At 38.7% G+C, this 21426-nt stretch overlaps 2 protein-coding genes across 3 annotated transcripts in view; one reads left to right on the top strand and one right to left on the bottom strand.

Annotated features, from left to right (window-relative positions):
• Window positions 1-21426, top strand: part of LOC106645709 (uncharacterized) — an 83505-nt gene that overhangs the window by 58970 nt on the left and 3109 nt on the right. Inside the window, exons 3-9 of one of the 2 annotated variants that reach the window (XM_089588661.1) lie at window positions 16279-17594; window positions 17678-18857; window positions 18935-19301; window positions 19373-19841; window positions 19888-19983; window positions 20020-20134; window positions 20861-21217. In XM_089588661.1, coding sequence (XP_089444787.1) covers window positions 16296-17594; window positions 17678-18857; window positions 18935-19301; window positions 19373-19841; window positions 19888-19983; window positions 20020-20134; window positions 20861-21217 — 3883 coding nt within the window. In that variant the 5' untranslated portion in view covers window positions 16279-16295. Of the gene's footprint in view, window positions 1-16278; window positions 17595-17677; window positions 18858-18934; window positions 19302-19372; window positions 19842-19887; window positions 20135-20860; window positions 21218-21426 lie in introns of both variants that reach the window. The other variant, XM_089588660.1, reaches the window with a different exon arrangement.
• On the bottom strand, window positions 457-9275 carry LOC149375376 (uncharacterized). Its single transcript, XM_089588912.1, has 6 exons — window positions 8836-9275; window positions 5620-5762; window positions 4696-5478; window positions 2341-3147; window positions 1607-1720; window positions 457-1344 (listed from the first exon to the last, which is right to left on the bottom strand). The coding sequence occupies exons 2-6, from the start codon at window positions 5740-5742 to the stop codon at window positions 457-459; spliced, it is 2715 nt and encodes a 904-aa protein (XP_089445038.1). The 5' UTR covers window positions 5743-5762; window positions 8836-9275.

The raw sequence follows: 21426 nt of genomic DNA, 5'->3' as shown, positions 1-21426 counted from the left end.
AAAGATAAGTAAATACATGGAAGAATAAGGGCATGTTCCATTATCATCGTACGGTTCGTACCATTTCATTGTCATTCCATTCGGTTCAAGAGCTCTTCTGCCATAAAATAAACAACATTATCTTTTAAAGCGTATTTAGATCTTCTTTTTCATACTTAACACAGATTTTTATAAATAAAAGATAAGTATACTATAAGAGTATTAGCAAAAGGAATCGAAGAAACGAAACAAAAATGAAACGACTGAACCGAAACGAAACGTACGAATAGTATACGAACCGTAAGTAAGGTAATGATAGAATCCACACAATTTTCACCTTTCAGTATCCAAAACTCCTCGAGTTAATTACTAACTCAAATGCTTCGTAAATAATTTATAAAATAATTTAAAAAAAAAAAGAAATTTTCATGAGTCTACATTTTTATATTAATTTAGTAATCAATAATTAATTCTTTATTACTTGGTTGATACATTTTTCAAAATGTCATACAACAGAAGAGGTTGAGAGACTAACAAATTCTTCATACCCTCTGTTTCAAGCAGATCGTTCATACGTGTTTTTATAAACTCCAACGTTAGCGTTTTTAAAATAACGGCATTGTGTCGATCGGACAAAAGTAGGTAGTCAATGGCATTTCCAACATTCAATTCCTTGCCCAATTCTTGTTCGCACAACTCTTTTAAATCATCAAGAGCGTATTTATCAGCAGCTACCAACAATTCACGCATATCGCAGTCTTCTTTGATGAATTTTCCAGAATAAATAAATTCCAGCACGCATTTGACGGCACTTGGACCCAAATCGATGATTTTCACAATTGACTCCTTGTTTTCGCTCAAGTTGTGTGAAAACATGGCAGCAAATACCGGACTGCGGGCTGCAAGAATACACTTGTGGGCAGGGAATTTGGTACCGTCATTTGTCGAGAGGATTACGTCGCTAAGATTGCCGTCATTCACCATTTTAATGAGATCTTTTAATAGTTTGCCTTGAATATCGGGTGTGACGAGGATTTGCGGCGGCACCTCGAAGGTACCTGTGCTCCACTTAACATTGCAATCGACGATCAAGATGTCATCTTTCAAGTTGGAAACGATGTTTTTATAGTTAAGAAATCGATTTCTCCAAGTGTGGGCATCTTTTTTAAATTTATGTGAATAGCAACTTAAATCATAAAAAATAATTCCATCCGTGTTGCGCAAACTCAATTTGAAATTAGCAAATGTGTCGTCCATGTTATTATATATTAGGTAGAGGGATAAACACTTTTCCATGTTTTTAGAGTCACGGCCAATCTCAAGGTTCCAAGTCCACTTGTAGTGTTTATTTGACTTTGGGAATCTCTGGAAGAAAAAAATCACAACTTTCACACGTGCATATCATTTACGATAAAATAAAAAAATTCTGATTATTCAGGGCAACTAGTGCTTATGAGCAAGTTCTCATTGGAAAAATATCTCAAAAAGTAATAAGTATGAAAAAAACGTTGCACGTTCCATACTGTATTATTATAATTTGAGTTTGAAACTTTTCAAAATTTTTCCACAATCAAAATAATATGCATTGCAATAAAGTAAGTAAAAATACTGATGAATTAAACATTACCTGTGATTTAAGCCTTCCATAAACTCCAAAGTTGGCCGTACTCAAATTTTCAATCGTCCACGAAAAACTTGTTTCGCGGAACTGAATTTGGGTGCGAGATTCGTCATAATCTAACTTCCGTTTCATCATAAAAAATGAAAAAATTTCAATTCTAATACCCTGAAAAAAATGATGTTTTATTAACTCATAATTCTATTATTAACAACACTAGTCATATTAACTTTATTTGCAGTTAAACGAGAAAAATAAAATACAATAAAAAAACAATTTGTATTTTGCAGTTACTTAGAATGTATTTATTGAATGAGTGCTTATAAAAAACATTACATTACTAACGAATACTTAAAAAAAAAAATGATTATTTTAACTAAAAAATGAGTATGTTTTCAAATGATGCATCGTAATATAGAAATTTTTTTGCAACAGAGCATATTATAAAGTTATTATAACATTTTCTTTCTTTAATAAGTATAATAATTGTCTGCAGAACCAATACAATTTTTATGCAAAACATAGTTTAAAAAATATCGTATTGAATATTCTGATGTTTATGATCTAAAATTAATGAAAAATTTTATCCTATCATCCGTAATGATTGAACTACGAATTAATATGTATCAATGTACAAAACGTGACCTTCATTTTTTGTTTAACACAGCTCTTAAAATATCGTTAAAAAGAGGTTGAGCGCATAAAAATTTTTTCATATCTTCTGTTTCAAGTACATCAATTACACGTGTTTTTATCAACTCCAACGTTCGCGTTTTTAAAATAACGGCATTGTGTCGATCAGATAGTAATAAATATTCAACAGCGTTATTAACTTCTAATTTCTTGCAGAGTTCATGTTCGCACTTTGCTTTTAAATTGCCAAGGGCATATTTATCAGCAGCGGCCAACAAATCTGTCATCTCATTATCTTCTTTGTTGAATGTACCCGAGTACACATACTCTAGCATCGATTTAAGAGTATCTGGACTCAAATCTTGGATCTCGACCACCGACTCTTTTGTTTCTTTCATTTCATGCTCAAACATAGCAGCAAATACCGGACTACGTGCAGCCAGAATTACTTTGTGGGCGGGAAATTTGGTACCATTGTTTGCTATAAGCGTGACGTCACTGAAGCTGCCTTTATCCATCATTTGCTTGAGATCATTCGATAAATGATTTTGAGCATCTGGAACCTCAGGAAGTGGTTTTTCGAAAGTCTCTACTATATCCGTTTCCCATTTAATTGTGCAATCTATAATCAAAGTATCATCTTGTAAAGAAGACGTTATTTTATTACGCTCGATGAACTCTGGCCAACCCCAACTCATAGCATTAGCATGAAACTTTTTGAGAAAACTTTCATTCCTTTGTAAAATACGACCATCTTTACTTCGCATACATATCGTATAATTAACTATTACGCTGTCCTTTTCATTCAAAATACATCTAAGGTAGATAGCTACGTAATCTTTCAATTTTTCAAGGTTACCATGAGGGTACAACATTATTTGCCATTGACACTGGTCTTTGCTTGGTATTTCAAATTTCTGAAAGAGAAACAAAAAATTTCTGTTGAATTTTCATGTCCATGATTGCAGAACTACTGTAACCCACATACTAATTGAATAAAAAGTGAACACTGATGATGATAATTGCGTGAATAAAAATGAAATAAACACGTTTCCTACCCTTGATTGAATAAGACTCCCAGTTTCAACATTAATGAAACTAAAATTTTCAAAGGACCATGAAAAGGTAGCCTCGCAGACATTAACTCGAGTGTGTGCTTGATAGTGATGTAGTTGTTGCATAGTGGAACACTTTGATTTTTCTGAAATGGATGATAAAAAATTTTTTGTATAAACAAACCATTAATCAACAAGTAATTTCGCAGAAATTGATTAGTCTTTGAAGGTGATAATTTGATAGTTCACTGAAATTTTTTTTTTTTACTGCGTCATGTATTTTTGGCAATTTTATGTGTACATGCACATGAAAAGTTATTTTGGATAACAAATCTGTCCCTTTTTTGAACGCCTAAAAAGCGCACATAAATTTTTACATTGGCGATAGTTTAGTATGGCTTGCAATTTTACCATTTTGAGTACCGCTAGAAATGATAATAAAGTTAACTTTTTTTTTAGTAAAATTATTTTACTTATATCAGTTAAGACTTTATACAAATAAAAATTGACGAATAGTTTGGAATATTTGCAAAATAAATTTTTTTTATGTCAATATAGCTCCCTTTGTTCATCAATATAATAACATTATCAGTAAAATTTCGTGGTTACTAAAAATACTGACTGAAAATGCAATAAATCAATAGTCAGTATTTTTTGATTAAAAATTACCTGTATAAGACAGAATAAACTGTAAGTAATAATACTTAGATATTCATAGATTGAGGGCTAGATAGGGTAGGGGGTTTTTAGATGTTATGGAAATATCCTACAGTATGGGATGAGATGGATGTAAAATTAAATAATCCATAAAATTTATTGTAATAAATTTATTATTTCATGATAATAAATGTTAACACACGCAATTGTAACTTTCAGCGTTTGACATGAAAATAACCAATTAATAGAGGAAACATCAATCTGTTCTTAGCATAAATATTTGAAACAATTTTTTTTAATGGCACCTGTAGGTAGGTATTTCCCTAGTATTACCTCTCTTATTAATTTTTATATGTGTTGATGAAAAACAAGAGCAATTTCAAATAATTCTGGATAAAGTAGTTGTTTTTTTTCGAAGAGATTACAAAGTTTACGTAAAAATTTTTTTCTGACAGACATTAAAAGTTTAGTAACATTTAAAACTTATACTTAAACAAATTTTGATCGAATTATAATTAATATTTCTTAGAAAACTAAGATCTAAGTTTAGCGAGTAAATTTGACCTATTAATCTTCTTATCTGCTACCATATCAATGTGTCTGAATTAGTAAAGTGAACAGTCTTAATTATCTTTACTGATGGTCCAACAAAGCTTTAAAAATATCAATACAAAGCGGTTGAGCGGATAAAAAAGTTTTCATGGCTTCTGTTTCAAGGACATCGTTTAAATTCCTTGTTATAAACGTAAGCACTTGTTTTTTCAAAAAATCTGCATTGTGTCGGTCAGAAAACGAAAGATAGTAAATGACATTTTCGATGTCCAATTTCTTGCACACTTCATGTTCGCACTTTGCTTTTAAATTGCCAAGGGCATATTTATCAGCAGCGGCCAACAAATCTGTCATCTCATTATCTTCTTTGTTGAATGTACCCGAGTACACATACTCTAGCATCGATTTAAGAGTATCTGGACTCAAATCTTGGACCTCGACCACCGACTCTTTTGTTTCTTTCATTTCATGCTCGAACATAGCAGCAAATACTGGACTACGTGCAGCCAGAATTACTTTGTGGGCGGGAAATTTGGTACCATTGTTTGCTATAAGCGTGACGTCACTGAAGCTGCCTTTATCCATCATTTGCTTGAGATCATTCGATAAATGATTTTGAGCATCTGGAACCTCAGGAAGTGGTTTTTCGAAAGTCTCTACTATATCCGTTTCCCATTTAATTATGCAATCTATAATCAAAGTATCATCTTGTAAAGAAGACGTTATTTTATTACGCTCGATGAACTCTGGCCAACCCCAAATCATAGCATTAGCATGAAACTTTTTGAGAAAACTTTCATTCCTTTGTAAAATACGACCATCTTTACTTCGCATACATATCGTATAATTAACTATTACGCTGTCCTTTTCATTCAAAATACATCTAAGGTAGATAGCTACGTAATCTTTCAATTTTTCAAGGTTACCATGAGGGTACAACATTATTTGCCATTGACACTGGTCTTTGCTTGGTATTTCAAATTTCTGAAAGAGAAACAAAAAATTTCTGTTGAATTTTCATGTCCATGATTGCAGAACTACTGTAACCCACATACTAATTGAATAAAAAGTGAACACTGATGATGATAATTGCGTGAATAAAAATGACATAAACACATTTACTACCTGTGATTGTATATGACTCCCAGTTTCAACATTAATGAAACTGAAATTTTCTATGGACCATGAAATGGTAGCCTCGCAGACATTGACTCGAGTGCGTGCTTGATAGTGATGTAGTTGTTGCATAGTCGAACACTTTGATTTTTCTGAAACGGATGATAAAAAATTTTTTTTGCATTAAAAAATTATTTATCAAAAACTAATTTATGAAGCTCCACGATCGTGAAGATGATTGATTGGTATTTGAAGGTGCGAATTTGAGTTTATGAAATTTTGATTGCGTCATGTATTTTATCTTGCGATTTTATGTGCACATGCACATGAAAAGTTATTTTGGATGACAAACCTGCCTCTTTTTGGGCTGCCCGAAAAACGCAGATAAATTTTTTTAATAGTTTAGTATGGCTTAAGTCTTGTAAATTTGCCTTGATGATAAAACAAATTAAAAGGTAGTGCGTTTTTATATTTAATCTTTCGATGAGCAACGTTGGCTTGGTGGTTAACGTGCTAGGTTCGATTCCCGGCGAAATTAAATTTGTTTTTGTCAAAGCTGTATTCACCCGGAAGAGCATTAATATGATCAAGCCTTAATATTACTGTATGCGAAAAGCGGTTATGTGTATGTAACGTATGTAATATTATCATGTAAAATGCGAGGTAAAATGTAATTGTCATTGGGAAATTGTAATGTAAAAGTTACGTTATACGTGTAATTAATTTACAATAAAGTGCAAAATAAATTCACTATGTAAGTAAGTATATGCATTTGGAAAAAAATCTTCATTAACTATAGCCATAAATTGATAAACAGTATATAACAACCGTCCAACCAAAGAAAAGTCACTAATAGTTTGAAAAACAGAACTTGAAAAATGTAAATCGTAAAAATATATATTTTAAATATTTTTATTCATTTTTGTAACTATCTTTGTAAAATAACGTATTGTCCAAGATGTAATCTTGATTTATAATCGTAAAATTATAGTGAAAGTGGCTTTTTGCAAAATTAGAGTGACAAATTGACATTAACTGGTAAAAAATTGTGATTCCTTAAAAACAGATCTTGATTATGTTGGCATTATATTGGTTAAAATAGTTTTTTTCTGATAAAAATAAGTAATAAAATTAATTTTTTTATAATAACATTACTGTTCACCAACTAAGATCAATGTATACAATATATATAATTAAGAAAAGTTATGAAAATTAATAAAAATTAATAAATAAAATGAATTAGTTTACAATATTTTTAAAACATTAATTTTGTATACAAACATAATCGCTACTTCTGAAACATATTTGTTCTCAATAAATTTTGTGTTCACTAAAAATACGGATTAAAAGAGACTGCAGCCAATATTTTACAAAAGTGATCACCAAACACCGTACATCAATGTAGATTTAAAACTGATAAGATTGTACCACACAAAGTTAAGCAAAAGAAAAAAAATTAAGCTGGATAGAACTTGAAATTCAAATTGTTGATTTCCATAACACAAATATAGGTACTCTACATAAAAAAAAGTCTCTAAAATATTTATGAGTACAAATTGATTATTTATCGCGCATGCACGAACACACTCTAATTTGACTGCAAAAAGCAAATAAAACTTTCCCAACGCTAGGGAAAATAAGTATTCTATAACAGACATCTGAACAGAAAAAAGCTAAAGTAATTTGTTATTTTTTATTGATAAGACCGATTATCACATCATTTGAAAGAAAATGCCTAAGAGCATGTTTACACACATACAAACATCCAGCCTAGAACTATCGAAAATATATAAAAAAGAAATATCTGTACAATAAAGTAATACTGCTGAGGATAGATGACTTTGTGATAAAATTATGTAGAAATTATGTTATCATTGCAAAAAAAAATAAAAACATAATTATTTCTGAAAATCGAACTGACATACTCAAATATTGAATATTTAGAAAAATGAAGAAAAAAAATGGAATAGTTCCACCGGAGAAATTTGTACTTTTAATTTACTGCGGTTGCAAAACTAAAGCGTTACACAAAATTTGTAAGCTCGCAAAAATGTGTGTAATATTTATAATTTTATTACTCACGTATATACTGTACATGGCGTTTTTAATAAAAAAAATTAAATTAAATAAAAAAAAAACTTGCGTCTCTAATGTATAAATAGTAACGTTGAGAAGTTTTTTTTACAAAAACTATATTTTTTTCTCTTTCAAAAAAATCGAAATACGTCAGCAAATATGTGTTTATTTATCGTCAACAAGTGATATATATATATATATATATATATATATATATATATATATATATATATATATATATATATAATTTTATAAATAAAATATGAAATACCTGTAGAGCATTCACATTTGCCAGTTAGTATAAAATATATGTACTTATGTTGTAAGATAAGCGGATTTATGTACATATTTTACTAGCTGAAGATTTACACAATGTATCAATTTTTTTTTTAATAAAATGTTCTTTAAAAAAAGGCGTCTAACGAGAGTTTATTGATACCGTCGGATGTACCGACAGGCGCGTTCGATTCGACTTGGGTTTGGTGCAAATTTGTGGCTACACTTAGTTTCCGTCTATTTCTGATTTCAAATTCAATCGCGACGTCTTTGCTTTTGCCCTGTCTTATTGTGGGTCGAGTTTGATTAAAACGGGTGGTATCTCCGTGAAGTAACCGTGTGTGGGATTCATCTGGATTGGCGATGCGGAGGTTTAGACATTATACATAAATAAACGCTATACAATAAACGCTACTGTATTCCCAACGCGTGTCTAACAAATTTGATTCAAGAATGTTCGATTATCTACTGTAACTATCACAGTCAATTTCGGTTTCGATTATCGACTATGGATACTACAATAGATATCTTTGGAGTGTTGGGCGCGACGATAATAGTTATTACTGCAACGTTTTCTTATCAAATTTTACTAATACGTTGCATTAGGTGGAACGTCCAACCGAACCTAACCTCAGAAAGGCGCATGTGTCCAAATGGGAAGACTTGAGCCTGTAAAAATTTGCTCTTGTTACGTCCGGCGCGGCGCAACAGTCGCTAATTTCGGCCCTTAGTGTTAGCGATTTATCATTTATGCGTAATAGGGTATGGTTCGATTTGGGGCCAACCAAAAAGAGGAAGAAAAATAAAAAGTACAACAGAGAAAGATGAACTTATATAAATTGGTTGGATTTATCTATTTTTGTATTTACTTACCTTGTCACACAACTGTTCCACTGGATGATGGTGAATAACGATCCAACTGACGAGGACTTGGGGGTGATGGCGGCTGGCACGAGTTCTGGTGGAGAGCGAGCGAGGATCCGACGTCGATACCGGGAGATTAACAGCCCTGGATACGCACGTACGATTTAGACACGTAAATGGCACAATGGCTCGAGTACCGAATGCGGAAGTTTTTTGGAGCGCGTGGCTGGGATGAGCGTTAAAGAGTGATTAGAGTCCGGGAAAGTAAAAGGAATATGGATGAGTGATGTGGTCGATGGTGTACTGTACGGTCATGCAAGTATACCTGCGCTAAGCACGTTACAAATTTACTGAGACGAGCGAGTACAAATGATAACGATGCTAAAAACGTACGAGAGTTTTTTGGTTGGGAAATGTATATAATTGACGCGCTAATGGATCGTGGGAGCGTGCATGTGTCTGGGTGTGGCGAACGACTGATTAAATTTCGGGAAAATAATTAATCGATTGATAGTGTGCGTCGCGTTACAAAAACTAAGCAGTAGACGTTTTTAGTTAACGGTAGCCCAAATTGTACACCTGGAGTGTTTGCGTTATCACATAAACGTTAACGCGTTCGCTTCAAATATGATTCTCGAAACCAGAAATAGAACTGCTGTCATACGCCGTCACGCTGCAAGCGAAAGAAAAATTGGGAGAGGTATTTAGGAAATTTTTAGACGTTAAGAGATAAGGAAGAAAGAAGAAAAAAAATGTGGAAATGGAAACATTTGTTCTTAACAAAAAAACATTTGTCTGAGCATTAATTGTTGCACAGCAAAATTCACCTTTTATTCTTTTTTTTTTTTTTTTCTTGATAAAAATTTTCTTACAACCAACAGTTAACTAATTGTTTTCAAAGGTCCACGATGGAGCAGATGATTGATTAGTCTTTGTAGGTACGAATTTGATACTTCACTGAAATTTGTTTTTACTGCATCATGTATTTTGTCTGGCTATTTTATGTGTATATGCAGATAAAAATTTATTTCTTATCGCAAACCTGTCCCTTTTTTGAAAGCCTAAAAAGCGTAAATAAATACTTTTATTTGTAATAGCTTAGCATGGCTTTAAATTTTACCATCTTGAGTAACATTGGTAAAAGGTAATTTATGGTAAAAAGGTAGATTTTTTTCTAGTAAAAATATTGTACATCAGATAAGTCAACTGATCACAACTGTTGTTTCTATGTTTAATATATATTGCATACCTTGTGCAGTAGAGCCATCAAGGAAGCTACAGAAGGGGATGTAGTAATAATGAAATGTGATCAATAATTACAGATTAGACGAATAAAAAAAATACCGTGTAACATGTTACTGAAAAGTAAAGGTATTTGCGAGTAACTATATACTTCCATTCACTAAAAAATTACTACGTATTCAAGTAATTTACGGACCGTGATTTTTAACTAATAACATTTAGGTCGTGTATGAGTCTAATATTAAGAAAGCGTTCATAAAAATTTTTTATTTTTATAATTTCTGATTGTTAAACTTGTGTGTTTCAAGTGGTGCCATTTATTAATGGCACTCCATTGAACGTAGGTGGGATTATTCTGTATAGTTGTACACGAATCGACATGGAAAAATTCGAAAGATAAAGAGCAAAGTACAAAGTTATCGTTGTCGCCGTCGTTTATACGCTTAAAGCGCAAACTAGCGCACGATTTCTTACAGTCGTGCACCGCAGGACGACAAGAGCAAACGAATTTTTAAAAAATTGTAATTTATCAACCACTTATGGGTTCAAGGTCCATTGCGGTACAGCACATTGCGACCATTAATAACGTATTTGGAGTTTGGTACTATTTCAGCATGTGTATTATGCGAAAAGGAGAAAGAAAAAGGGTTAGCGTTCAAAAGCGAGTGGCGACACTATACAATATGATATACCTACGCGGACAAGGTTGTTTTGCGATCAAGAAAGAGTTGGGCATTATACACGATACTTATGTGTACCATTTGCGCATACAATATCCACACGTATAGGGTATAACTGCCAAGGAGTAGTGCACGCGCGTATTTTTTTTCATACTTGGCGTTCGGATGACAATCGACCAGGAAGTCTCTTTTCTACTATACGGCACGACCGTGCCCGAAACTCACCCGAGCATTTCGTGCAATTTTCTTTTTTACACTCACATGTGACCAAACATTCATCCCGGATCTACGATTTTTTAGGACAAAAACATTTTACCCACCCACGTAAAAATTTTTACGTTTGGCCAAACTTTCGCTAAAGTTCATGTGGTCAACGTTTGGCCAAACTATGGCCAAGCTTGGGCAATGAGAAAATCCCAAACTTGGATTTTCGTTGGACTATTTTACTCAAGTTTAGCAAATGTTCTTCCAAACGTCTAAAAAATTAATTTGTTGCATCAGGATATTAGTTGGTCTGCATTATATGACTTACGAAAAATATTGAATAAAATATTCCAACTAAAATCCAAGTTTGGGATTTTCTCATTGCCCAAGCTTGGCCAAAGTTTGGCCAAACGTTGACCACATGAACTTCGGGGAAATTTTGGCTAAACGTAAAAATTTTTACGCGGGCATGTACACGATATACATACAAGCTATAACATATTGCCTCATCAAATCTATGGATGAAAAACATTTTTTTTTTTTTTTAAATAATCGGTTTCAATTAAAAGACGTCCAGCGTACCGCTTAAGTGTCAATTTCTTAGAGTCTCAATCGATCCCTTTGCCTCTGTACGTTTGCGAAAAAATTAAAACTACCGAGTAATTTTGAAAAAACGGGAAAAAAAATGTTTTTCCTCGATGAAACCGCCAAACTGCCGATTAAACTGTTAACCAAGCGAACCTGTAGTTAACTATACGCCAAACTGCATGTACGTATACACATATAAGATGAACACAAAATTCTTCGCGCGTCGCAATTGCATCTATAATAAGTGACGATTTCGCGTAAGATAATAGGTACATCGACGCGCTATCGGTGTCTATCTAATAATCTCACTTTCGTGCGAGCAGTTGAAGCAATTATTCAAAAGTGTGTGGTACATGTATCTGATAATCGACACAGATTCCAGATGCTGCATACCATATAACATTGATCTTGTATGGCCAAGTTGTAATTATATTTTTACTCCCTCAAATTATGCAATTGGTTTTCCTTGAGAAGATTCAAGTTTGCTTTTTATTTCTCTCCATTGATGCGTGACACACGCGTTACACGCGCCAAACTGTGGAGATATCATGCATAGACTATAGGGTACGGGTGTACGAGTGGCTCGACGTAATTGCCTATGTATTTCCGGCCATCATCATCACATGAACAGCATCATCGTGCCGCGTTTCTCGGAAAATTTCGATGTGCGCTCAAGAATGCCGAGCTTGTTAGATTCGCGGATGCTTGTGAGGCTCTTTCTTTCGCGCCGTTGTCGTTTTTATCGAAAACTGTTGGCTATCGGTTCAAGTATTTTGTGCGCTTTTGTTGGTGGGAAATTTCGAGAATTGAGAATTTTTTGACGACTCTTTCATTTGTAACCCCGAAGTTGATATTAAAAATAAGTATTTATGTACACATACGCAAATAAATATCAGTTTTAACATCATCGGGTGGATCATCCTATAATCTAAAACTTTCGGAAAGCAATGAATCTTTTAGGAATTTAGACAATTGGTATGGACCTGGTGTATGTAAGAAATTGTTTATCAATACTTTTACAATCAATACAATTAGAAAGTATATTAAATTATAAAGTAGGAGAGCTTAGAAAATACATATAGGCTCGTGTACTGCATCAAAAGATATTTATGCGAGTACTTTTTTTTTGATCCTCGTGTTTTTTTAAATTTAGACTTTAAACAAACGAATACATATTTTTAAAATAATCGTAATTTATACCATTTTATCATGGTATTAGCGAATTGCAAATTATCCTTGACTTAATTTACTTCTTTGGAGAAATTAACTTAAAAATATTATTTATGAAAAGTGTCTTTACAGACAAGATGTTGGTTTTTGAACAAAAAATTATCACAGTTTCATAAAAAATGCTTCAAGTGAAGCGATCCAGAGAGTAAAAAAAAGCTCGTCATTTTTCATTCAATGAACTTGCAACCGTATACATACCACCCGTTTATTTCAGGCTTCCTTGAAATAAAGACAGATATCATGAAGACATCAAATAATCACAACACCCATAAACCATAAATGATAATGAGCCCCTCGAGCAGTCGTTTTCTTTTCCGTCTCCTCGTCTCTTTCCCCATCTTGGAAATATTTCAAAAGCTCCTCGCGCGTAAAACCGAACGAGTTCCCCAAGCCCGTGCGCTTGCGCGTCTTGGAACAATAAACAACGATTCCCCCGGGAAAATGCCCCTTTGCCGCGCGAGAAAGAGAGAGAGCCTGTAATAGTATGTGCAGTTAAAACGAAGATGCAATTAAATAAATTGCGCCGGCTCCTCCGAAAGAATGAAATAAGAAATACCCGCCGCAGTAAGGCCGAGCTTTTTAAGGAAAAGGTGCGATTATGAACATTTTTTGCCACCGTTTTGGTAGAAAATCACTTCTCGTTGAGAAAAATATAAGTGCGCAACTAGGACTCTCCGCGAGAAAAAAAAAAGCAATGAATCGATTGCACGACCGCGTCCAGAGGATTTATATCACGTTTCATCCGGTAGCTTTGAAGCTGATGTTTCTTAAAGTTATCATTTTTAAAAATTGAATCATGGACACGTATGAAAAATAATTACAACCGAATCTGAATTTTTAATAGTCATTATGCACTGAGAGAAAAAAAATAAAAACTGTAGTTCTATAATGGTAATGTAGTGCCGTTTTACCGTCTAGGGACTTTTTGTTTTTGCCAAACTAATTTTTACCATTCTGGATAGAAATTTTTATAGTACAAACAGTAAAAATCACTGTACTAAACATTAAAAATGATTGTTCCAATAGTAAAAAGTATCTAGACGACCGAACAGTACCAGATTACCGATCTAGCACAGTAATGTTTATTGTTATTTTTTTCTCTCGGGTACGTATTAAATATTTTTCATCGAGCATAAATTTTCGAGGCCATCCTGGTGTAATGTTCGGGAGATGCTTTTAAAAAAATGATTTTTAAAAGACATGTAAGTACGCGGTTGGAGCACTAAAAACACATTGGTTCCGGCGAAAATCCTGCGAGGCCTTTTTTCCCCCTTAATTAAACAAAACGCAAGGGCCCTCCTTCAAACTAAAACCCGTGAAACATTGGCAAAGAAGAAGAAGGTTGCTAAACACTCGTGCCGACGAAGAAGCCGTTCCTTTCGAACCCCCGAAAAAGCACTAGAGGGAGAGGAAAAAAAGAAAAAAAAAGAGGCAGCAGCCCAAACAAAATGTCTTTTTCAGCGTTAGCTTGTACTTTCGAGAGTCGAGGGCCCAAAGAGGAAGCATTATACGGGATGGAAAAAAAAAAAAAAAGAAGAAACGCTAACCATCGAGTGGTGCAGCCGGTGCCCAAAAGAGGAGGAGGCGATACTCGTAAATTCCACGGATGGGAGCAGAACTCGCGCGCGTACGATGATGAGAAGGAGAAGGAAAAAAAAAAAAAAAAAAAAAGTGTCCCTCCATCGGAATGAATAAGTGCTCATTTGGCTTTGATTTAATGCCTAAGAGAGCGAGCCCGGCAAATATTTCGGCCGTATGGCCCTCCGGTTTTTTTTCATTTTTCTTGTACGCTCCGGCTCGGGCTTACATTATTTTTCGGCAGAAAAACAAACGCCGAGCGGATTGAGAGCTCCACGAGGAACACACGCGATACGTATCCCTTACACGCCCCTTGAGTGGGCATACATGTAATGCGCGCCTGATACACCACGGCGGCAGGTCTTGTGTGTACATTATATGAACGACGCTTGTCGTGCAAAACGGGAATGAATGGCCCAACTGGATGATTGTTCGGCTCGACTTATTATTATTCGAGTCGTGAGTTGTTGTATAAGTGTACGAGTTGGTTTCGACTTTTTAGATTCGTGATAACTGTGCTTCGTGCTCTCTCTCTTTGCGGCCTTTCGAGAGGCCAATGTGATACGTTTGTGTCGACTTTTAATATTTCGCGATTTTACATTGTTTGCATGCTTTTGGACTGAACGAACAAAAAACAAGTTGGAAAATGAATTTTTTTTCTAAAAAATACATTCTTTGGTAAGGAAAAATAATTTTCTTCTAAATCGTTTAAAAATCCACAAAATAATTGAGCCAAGTCTGCATACTTTATAAATTAAAGGTAACGTTGAGAAATTCAGTCACAAAGAAAACCAAATGTTACGTCGAATTTCAAGTAATTTGATTATCATGATTATCTTGGTAAAGAAAGGAGGGAGAAAAAAACTTACGACGATATTTTTGTTTTTCGTCTAAAATAACTATTTTATTTTATTTTTTAAATTTTTATTTAAAATTGTTTATTGTTCTTGCCTAAAAACATCATACAAATCAACACAAGAAAATTCCAAATAAAATTTTTCTGGTGTTGGTAAATAAATGATGAATGAACAAATTGAGTTAGCCGAAAAAATATTCTCTCGCACCCTTTGATTATTAAATTTCATTGATCTACTCAAGGTAACAATGGACACATGAACACCCAAACAATCGATCACTGAAATAACCAAAGAAGCAACAGAATCTGATTGTATTACAGAAACCATTCGAGTGCCCGCACCAGCGGAAATCGCAAAAAAATATCCTTTCCTCCCTCCCTCCTTTGTCAACTCAGAAGCCCACGCGCACCTTCCTTTTCACGCCCTTCGACAAAAATCGATCGAAAGTAACGAGCGACCAAGGAAAAAAAAGAAAGAAGGATTCGGTAATTCGACATCTTGGGCGCGCGGGTGTCTGAGCGAAAAAAAAAAAAAGAAAAAAAAAAAAAGAAAAATTCACGACCGGATGCGCTTGGTCGTCTTGGTCTTAACGACGCCGTTGTATTCCATAGACGCGGTATGATATAGCCGGATGTAGCGCACACACACATATTTATACAGACGCGGATCTCCGCTGATGCCGGATGTAAAGTAGTTCGTACGGGGTCCTTTGTATAAATAGAAACCCCTCGAGTGCCACGGCCTCGAGGTGATAGCGATAGCTCTGGGAGGGCTCAACGGGGCATATAAGGAACACAAGCGCGAAGGCACATGTTTCTTTTTTTTTTTTTTTTTTTCCATGGAGCCATATTTTTTGACCCGATAAATATAAAAATGAGTTGCATATGGGTATATTGTAACTCTCGTCTTATACCAGCTGATGGGGCTTTTCACGTTGGGACATCCATTATATTGGAATTGATATGTTATACTCACAAATAATTATATATACGTGCATTGTTTGTAAAATTGTACGCCATGTTAATTGAAAAGAAAAGAAGGTAACGCGAGCGACTCCCTTGTGGTGTTTCCAGGCGCGGTAAATGGTAGGATGGACAACTGCGGAGGTGGCGGCCAGCGCCTGCCCCCGGACGGGGACGAGTTTCCCGCGGCGTACCAAGAATTCACGAGCCCGAGCCAGCAGTACCAGTACGTAACGACGCGCGAGACAATGGCGGCCAACGGCGACGTCGACCGGGGCGAGTCGGTGGTGGACGGCACCAATCCCTTCCTCCCCGCGGACAAGGCAACACTCGTCACCAAAAAGGGCCGCAGCATCTTCGACAAAAAGGACATGCTGAGCGAGTTCATGCAGAAAGAAGTGGACGCGGACAAGAGGAGCTCGGTCGGTAATTACGTGATCTACAGTGCGCAGAAGAGCCTCGCGAGCGAGAAGAAGATCGAGATGGCCGGTTACTACGCAAAGGGCTCGGATGAGGGGGAGGTGGGAGCGAGCCCGCCACCCTTGCCTCTGACCGGGCCCCCCAAAGTGGAAGCTCGGGCCCAGTCGCAGGAGAGGAAGTTTGCGTCCAACAGCGACCTCTGGCGCCAGGACAACAAGTCCGAGAAATCGGTCAAGGACAAGATCGCGATGTTCTCGTCGCAGAGCAGCGCCGAGGCTCCGCTGTTCCCGACCTCGATCGTGGCAGGTAGTCCGAGGCGCTTGTCCAAGCACAAATCGTCGGACGACGTGTTTGGGGAGGACAAGAGACCGACGGTGGCCGAGCGTACGCAGAGCACCTTCGACCTGACCGACAATGGCCACCTTCGGAAGAAGGTCCCCAATTTACCCCAGACTTCGCCGCCTTCGAGTCCAGGTGGGGTCAATGGATACTCCAGCGGCGGTAGCAGTGGTTCCTCGCCCATACACCTGCAAAAGTCCCGGGAGATCAACAACTGCGACAGCAGTGGCTCGTCCATGTCCAGCAGTCCCCTGAGCTCGTACTCGACAGCCTACAGCCGCGCCATGAGTCCGAGTCTCGGCAAGAGCTACGAGGCTTCGCCTATGCCCTCACCGGTGAAGGCACCAGCTGCGTGCGCGGCCGTGCTGACGAGAGCCACGAGTTTTTCGGGATCTTTGGGTCCGTATGGCGCTGATGCGCTTCAGGTCTCGAGCAAAGTGCCGGGGGGCACGTCATCGATCGCCAGGACGACCTCGCTGGCGTCGACTTTCAAGAGACCGAGCGACGAAATGCGGAAGAGCAGCTTGAACCAGCTGATCGAGCAGAGACGGAAGGGCATGTCCAAGCTGAGAGGACTGGTCATACCGGAGAAGGACGCGGTGTCGGTGGACCAGCCGATCATCGATTTGCCGGAAATCAAATCTCGAGAATCTATTTTGGTTAATCAGGTAATGCGACCAAGAATCCTATAGGATGGATGTATCTATTCTTCTTTGTGATCGACGTTTAAGGTTTTTTTTTGATTTTTCAGGTGCCTCGGTCCAACATTCACGACAAGTGGGGCTCCCAGAGTTCACTTGCAAGCAACGCGAGCACAGTCAGCTCCTCCATGCGGACAAACACTTCCTTCAAAATGCCAGCACCCAAAATTCTATCCAGCTATTCTCCAGCTTTCAAAAGGAAAACCTTGACAAGTTACAACAACAACTCGTCAGCAATCAATGGTTCGAAAGGCAGTGCCAACACCACTACCAACAGTCAACTATCGAGTCCAGCATCCGATGCGCCCAAGAGTCTCGAGAGTATTTGCAGTCCAACGAGAAGTGATTATAGCTTTGATTTCGTATCATCTAGCGGTTCACCCGAAAATAACCATCCCGCCTCAAAGCCCAAGCTCAACTGCCAACGCAAGATTGGCAGGAACGAGTACGACGACTCGGACAACGATTCAGCTGTCAGCAGCTCCCAGAGCAGTATCTCTCGTGGTTTCAGTCCACCCGCGTCTCCAGTGCCCTCGGACAGGTCTACCATCTCTTCCGAAAGATCCTACCTATCCTCGGAGACGCACTACCAACGCCCACAACTGATAATGGATAGCAAGACTAACGGCACGACCATAGTGCCTGACAAAGTTTACAACGGCAACAACCATGTGCGTTCCACTCTGATATCGGAGCGCAGCTATTCCGTACCCGAGAAAACGACGCATCTCAAGCAAGTGCACCAACAGCAACAACCAGCTGAACAAGTCCGGTCGTCCCACATTCCCCAACGTCAGATGCTGAAACGCTCGAACAGCACCGAAACCAACTCGAGCAACTCGTCAACTCTGACCTCGGGGTCGCAAGCTAGCGCTGAATCCTTGTCCCGTCGAGTCCTCAAGCCACAGAGCGTCGAGGCCATCAACCGCAAGAACATCCTGGCAAGTGCAAGATGCCGTAGCGGACGGGATTTAAACGGTTCACCGCTGATTCAGCGCAAGTTCACGGACGAGGAGGAAGCCGGGGACCAGCAGGAGAGCGGGGTTTTCGTCAATGCTCACCGAGTATCGAATGGAAACGCCGACCACGTCAAGCCCGAGATTAAGATTGCTTACATCGAAATTGCGGAGAACGTCGAACCGGAGGATGGTAAAAAGGAGATGAACGAAGAACCAAGATTTCCACCCAAGCGGAGCGTTGTTATCCCGCAAGCCAAAAACGTGCCAATCCGTAAGTCATGTCGTGTTGAACCTTTGTGTGACGATAGATACAGTGTTTTTTTCTCTAACAATTCTCATTCTTTGCAGCAACTTCGAGGCCACCAAAGCCCGAAGCGATGGAGCCTTCCAACGATATAAAGTCGTGGGTCAGATCCGAAATGCGGAACTTGACAACCGACAGCAACGATCGAACTAATTCCTACGACAGTCGTAAGAAGACGTTGGCTGGTGACGAGGACATTTCGAGTTCACGTAACTTCAGAAGCAAGTCAACGTTAGCTCTCAACGAACAGAGCCCCTCAACAACCATGGGATCGAGGAGCCAGTCCATCGACGGCGAGGGTGACGTGGACTTGATCGACTCCATCAAACCAAAGTCCAGGTCGAATTATGCCCTGAAGAAGACCACGGACAACGATCTCTTGGCAGTATTGACAACGAAAAGTAGATCGAGGTATGTTATCCATCGTTTCGAGTGAAAGAAAAGAGTCTTCCAAAAATTGCACCCACTGAATTCCCGTGCAGGTCTGCCATCCACATGGAAGACGGCAGCTACGGCCAACTGAAGAGCCAGATGGGTCTGGAGGACATTCTAACGACCAAGGGTAGCGAGCTATCGTCTTCCAAATTACCACGCAGCCTCAGCATCAGTTCGGACACCAGAACCACGTCCGAGAAAGTCCCCGAGGCGAGCATCTACTCTTTCTCAAAGATCGAGAGGAGATCCAACTCGGCAGACCTGTGGTCCGAAGAGAAGACATCGTCTACGAAGATACCTTCGCTCAGCGGCAGAACTGGCAAGCTTTTTGCCGATAACTTGGAGAACAGTACCATCGAGACGAGCGAGTCGAGCAAGCAATCCAACAGTTGTTCCAAGATACCGATGTCGCGCAACCTTGGCAGACGAAGCGCCAGTGTCACGGACATGAAGAAGGTCTTTGAAAAGGTGGACCACAACTCGTCCACCGGTGCATACTCGCTGGGCGGTCAATCGGTGAGTACGAAGTATATCCATCATCTAATCGTCTAATTTTCCCAAGGCAACCATCTCACCTAAATCTGTTGTACAGGCCAACGTAAGCTCCCACAACCGTTTCCCTAGTCTCGACAGCAGCGTAGAGGAGAACATTCGACCCGTGGGCGGAGTGAGCGCCTGCGAGCCAGACACGGAGCGCTTCAACGGCGAGCAATTCGGGAGTATCAGCTCGCTCGCGAGCAGCACCAGTCTGATATCGCAGCAGGAGCTCGCCCAACTGGTCGAGGAGGCGAACCTCGAGGAGCCAAGAGGTAATCATCATAATCATAACACAAGATCGATCGTTGGCGCAATTCGCCCTCCTCCGCGCCATTATGTATATCTCTTTCCCTCCGATCCTGCGGTGATGCATCGCTGCCGTTGCTCTTTGCGTGTGCGAAATTATACGCACCGATATGGGTCTTTTCGAATTTCTTTTTTTTCTTTTTTTTCCCTCCTTAATGTTTTTACATATACATAATGTACTCTCTCCGTGGGTAGCGCGTACATTTTTTCAATTAATTGCAGGTAATGGCCGCCACCGAGAGGGAAAAATATATGTACCGTAAATAAATTTCGGTCGCGCGGATGATGTACGAGCGGGGCTTCGGCGCGCCGCACTTTTCGGAGATCAGTGTATGTACCCGGTGAGGAAATAAATCCCGCGTCCCTCTATTTTTTTTTTTTTCCGCGTGAAATTTAGTTTCGCCAACCGCAAGTATACAGTACGAACGGGGGGGGAAAAAAAAGTGGGCGTCCTCGTAAATATGGAATCTTTCAAGTTTGCGAGACGCGACTTAAGGGTACATGGGTAAATAATTAAGGGCCGCTATAAAACGGTTTCGGCGGAGGGGGGGGGAGACAAAATGAGCCTCTTTGTGGGACACGAGGCGTCTTTTTACGAGTCGGTAGTAAAATGTATTTTTCGGGACTTGAAACGAGGACCCTCCGTTTGACTCCATTTTTGTTACCAATCGCAACTCGGAATGTCCATGTAGGTGGCCACGACGTGGCGGTGGTGCTGCTGCACAAGGAGAACCCGACGGGCAGCGTGGGGATAATCCTGGCGGGTGGCGCCGACTGCGAGACGAAGGAGATAACGATTCACCGGGTGCTCAGCCACTCGATAGCCGACAAGGAGGGCAGCGTGCACAGGGGCGATCGCATTCTGAGCATCAACGGGCGTAGCATGCGGGGACTTACGCACCGGGAGAGCCTTGCCGTGCTGAAGCAGCCGAGGTCCGAGGTCGTGCTCGTTGTTTCCAGGGCTAAGGCCGAGGATGGCGCCAAGCCCGAGGCGACGACTGTTTCCAGGTTCAGGTCGCGCACGGAGAGCGTCAGCTCTGCAGGAGAGGGTGAGCTGATTTTTTTTTTTTTTTTTTTGACTGCGTGGTTATTTTTAAAGATATCGGGACATGTAAGTCCATCAGAGACGAGGTTTTGAAGAAAAAAAATATGCTTGGTGTTGATATTCTTCTCACCACCTGCCCAAGTGACATTTTTTCAGGGTGCCTAGTTGAAATCGGTAAAAGAAATATTCAAAGTGCCAGTAATGAATAAGCAA

This window comes from Copidosoma floridanum, unplaced genomic scaffold (assembly GCF_036245765.1).
Source record: "Copidosoma floridanum isolate Cflo_tuat_1 unplaced genomic scaffold, Cflo_Japanese_pri ptg000007l, whole genome shotgun sequence".
Lineage (NCBI taxonomy): Eukaryota > Metazoa > Arthropoda > Insecta > Hymenoptera > Encyrtidae > Copidosoma > Copidosoma floridanum.
This window is presented reverse-complemented; position numbering and strand designations above follow the sequence as displayed.

Coding starts and splice junctions, on each gene's coding strand:
- LOC149375376 (XM_089588912.1), bottom strand. CDS start 5,742: ATGCAACAACTACATCACTATCAAGCACGCACTCGAGTCAATGTCTGC. Junction 1,721..2,340: donor TGGAGTTGATAAAAACACGT/GTAATTGATGTA, acceptor ATGAAACGGAAG/TTAGATTATGACGAATCTCG. Junction 1,345..1,606: donor ATGGAAGGCTTAAATCACAG/GTAATGTTTAAT, acceptor TTTTTCTTCCAG/AGATTCCCAAAGTCAAATAA.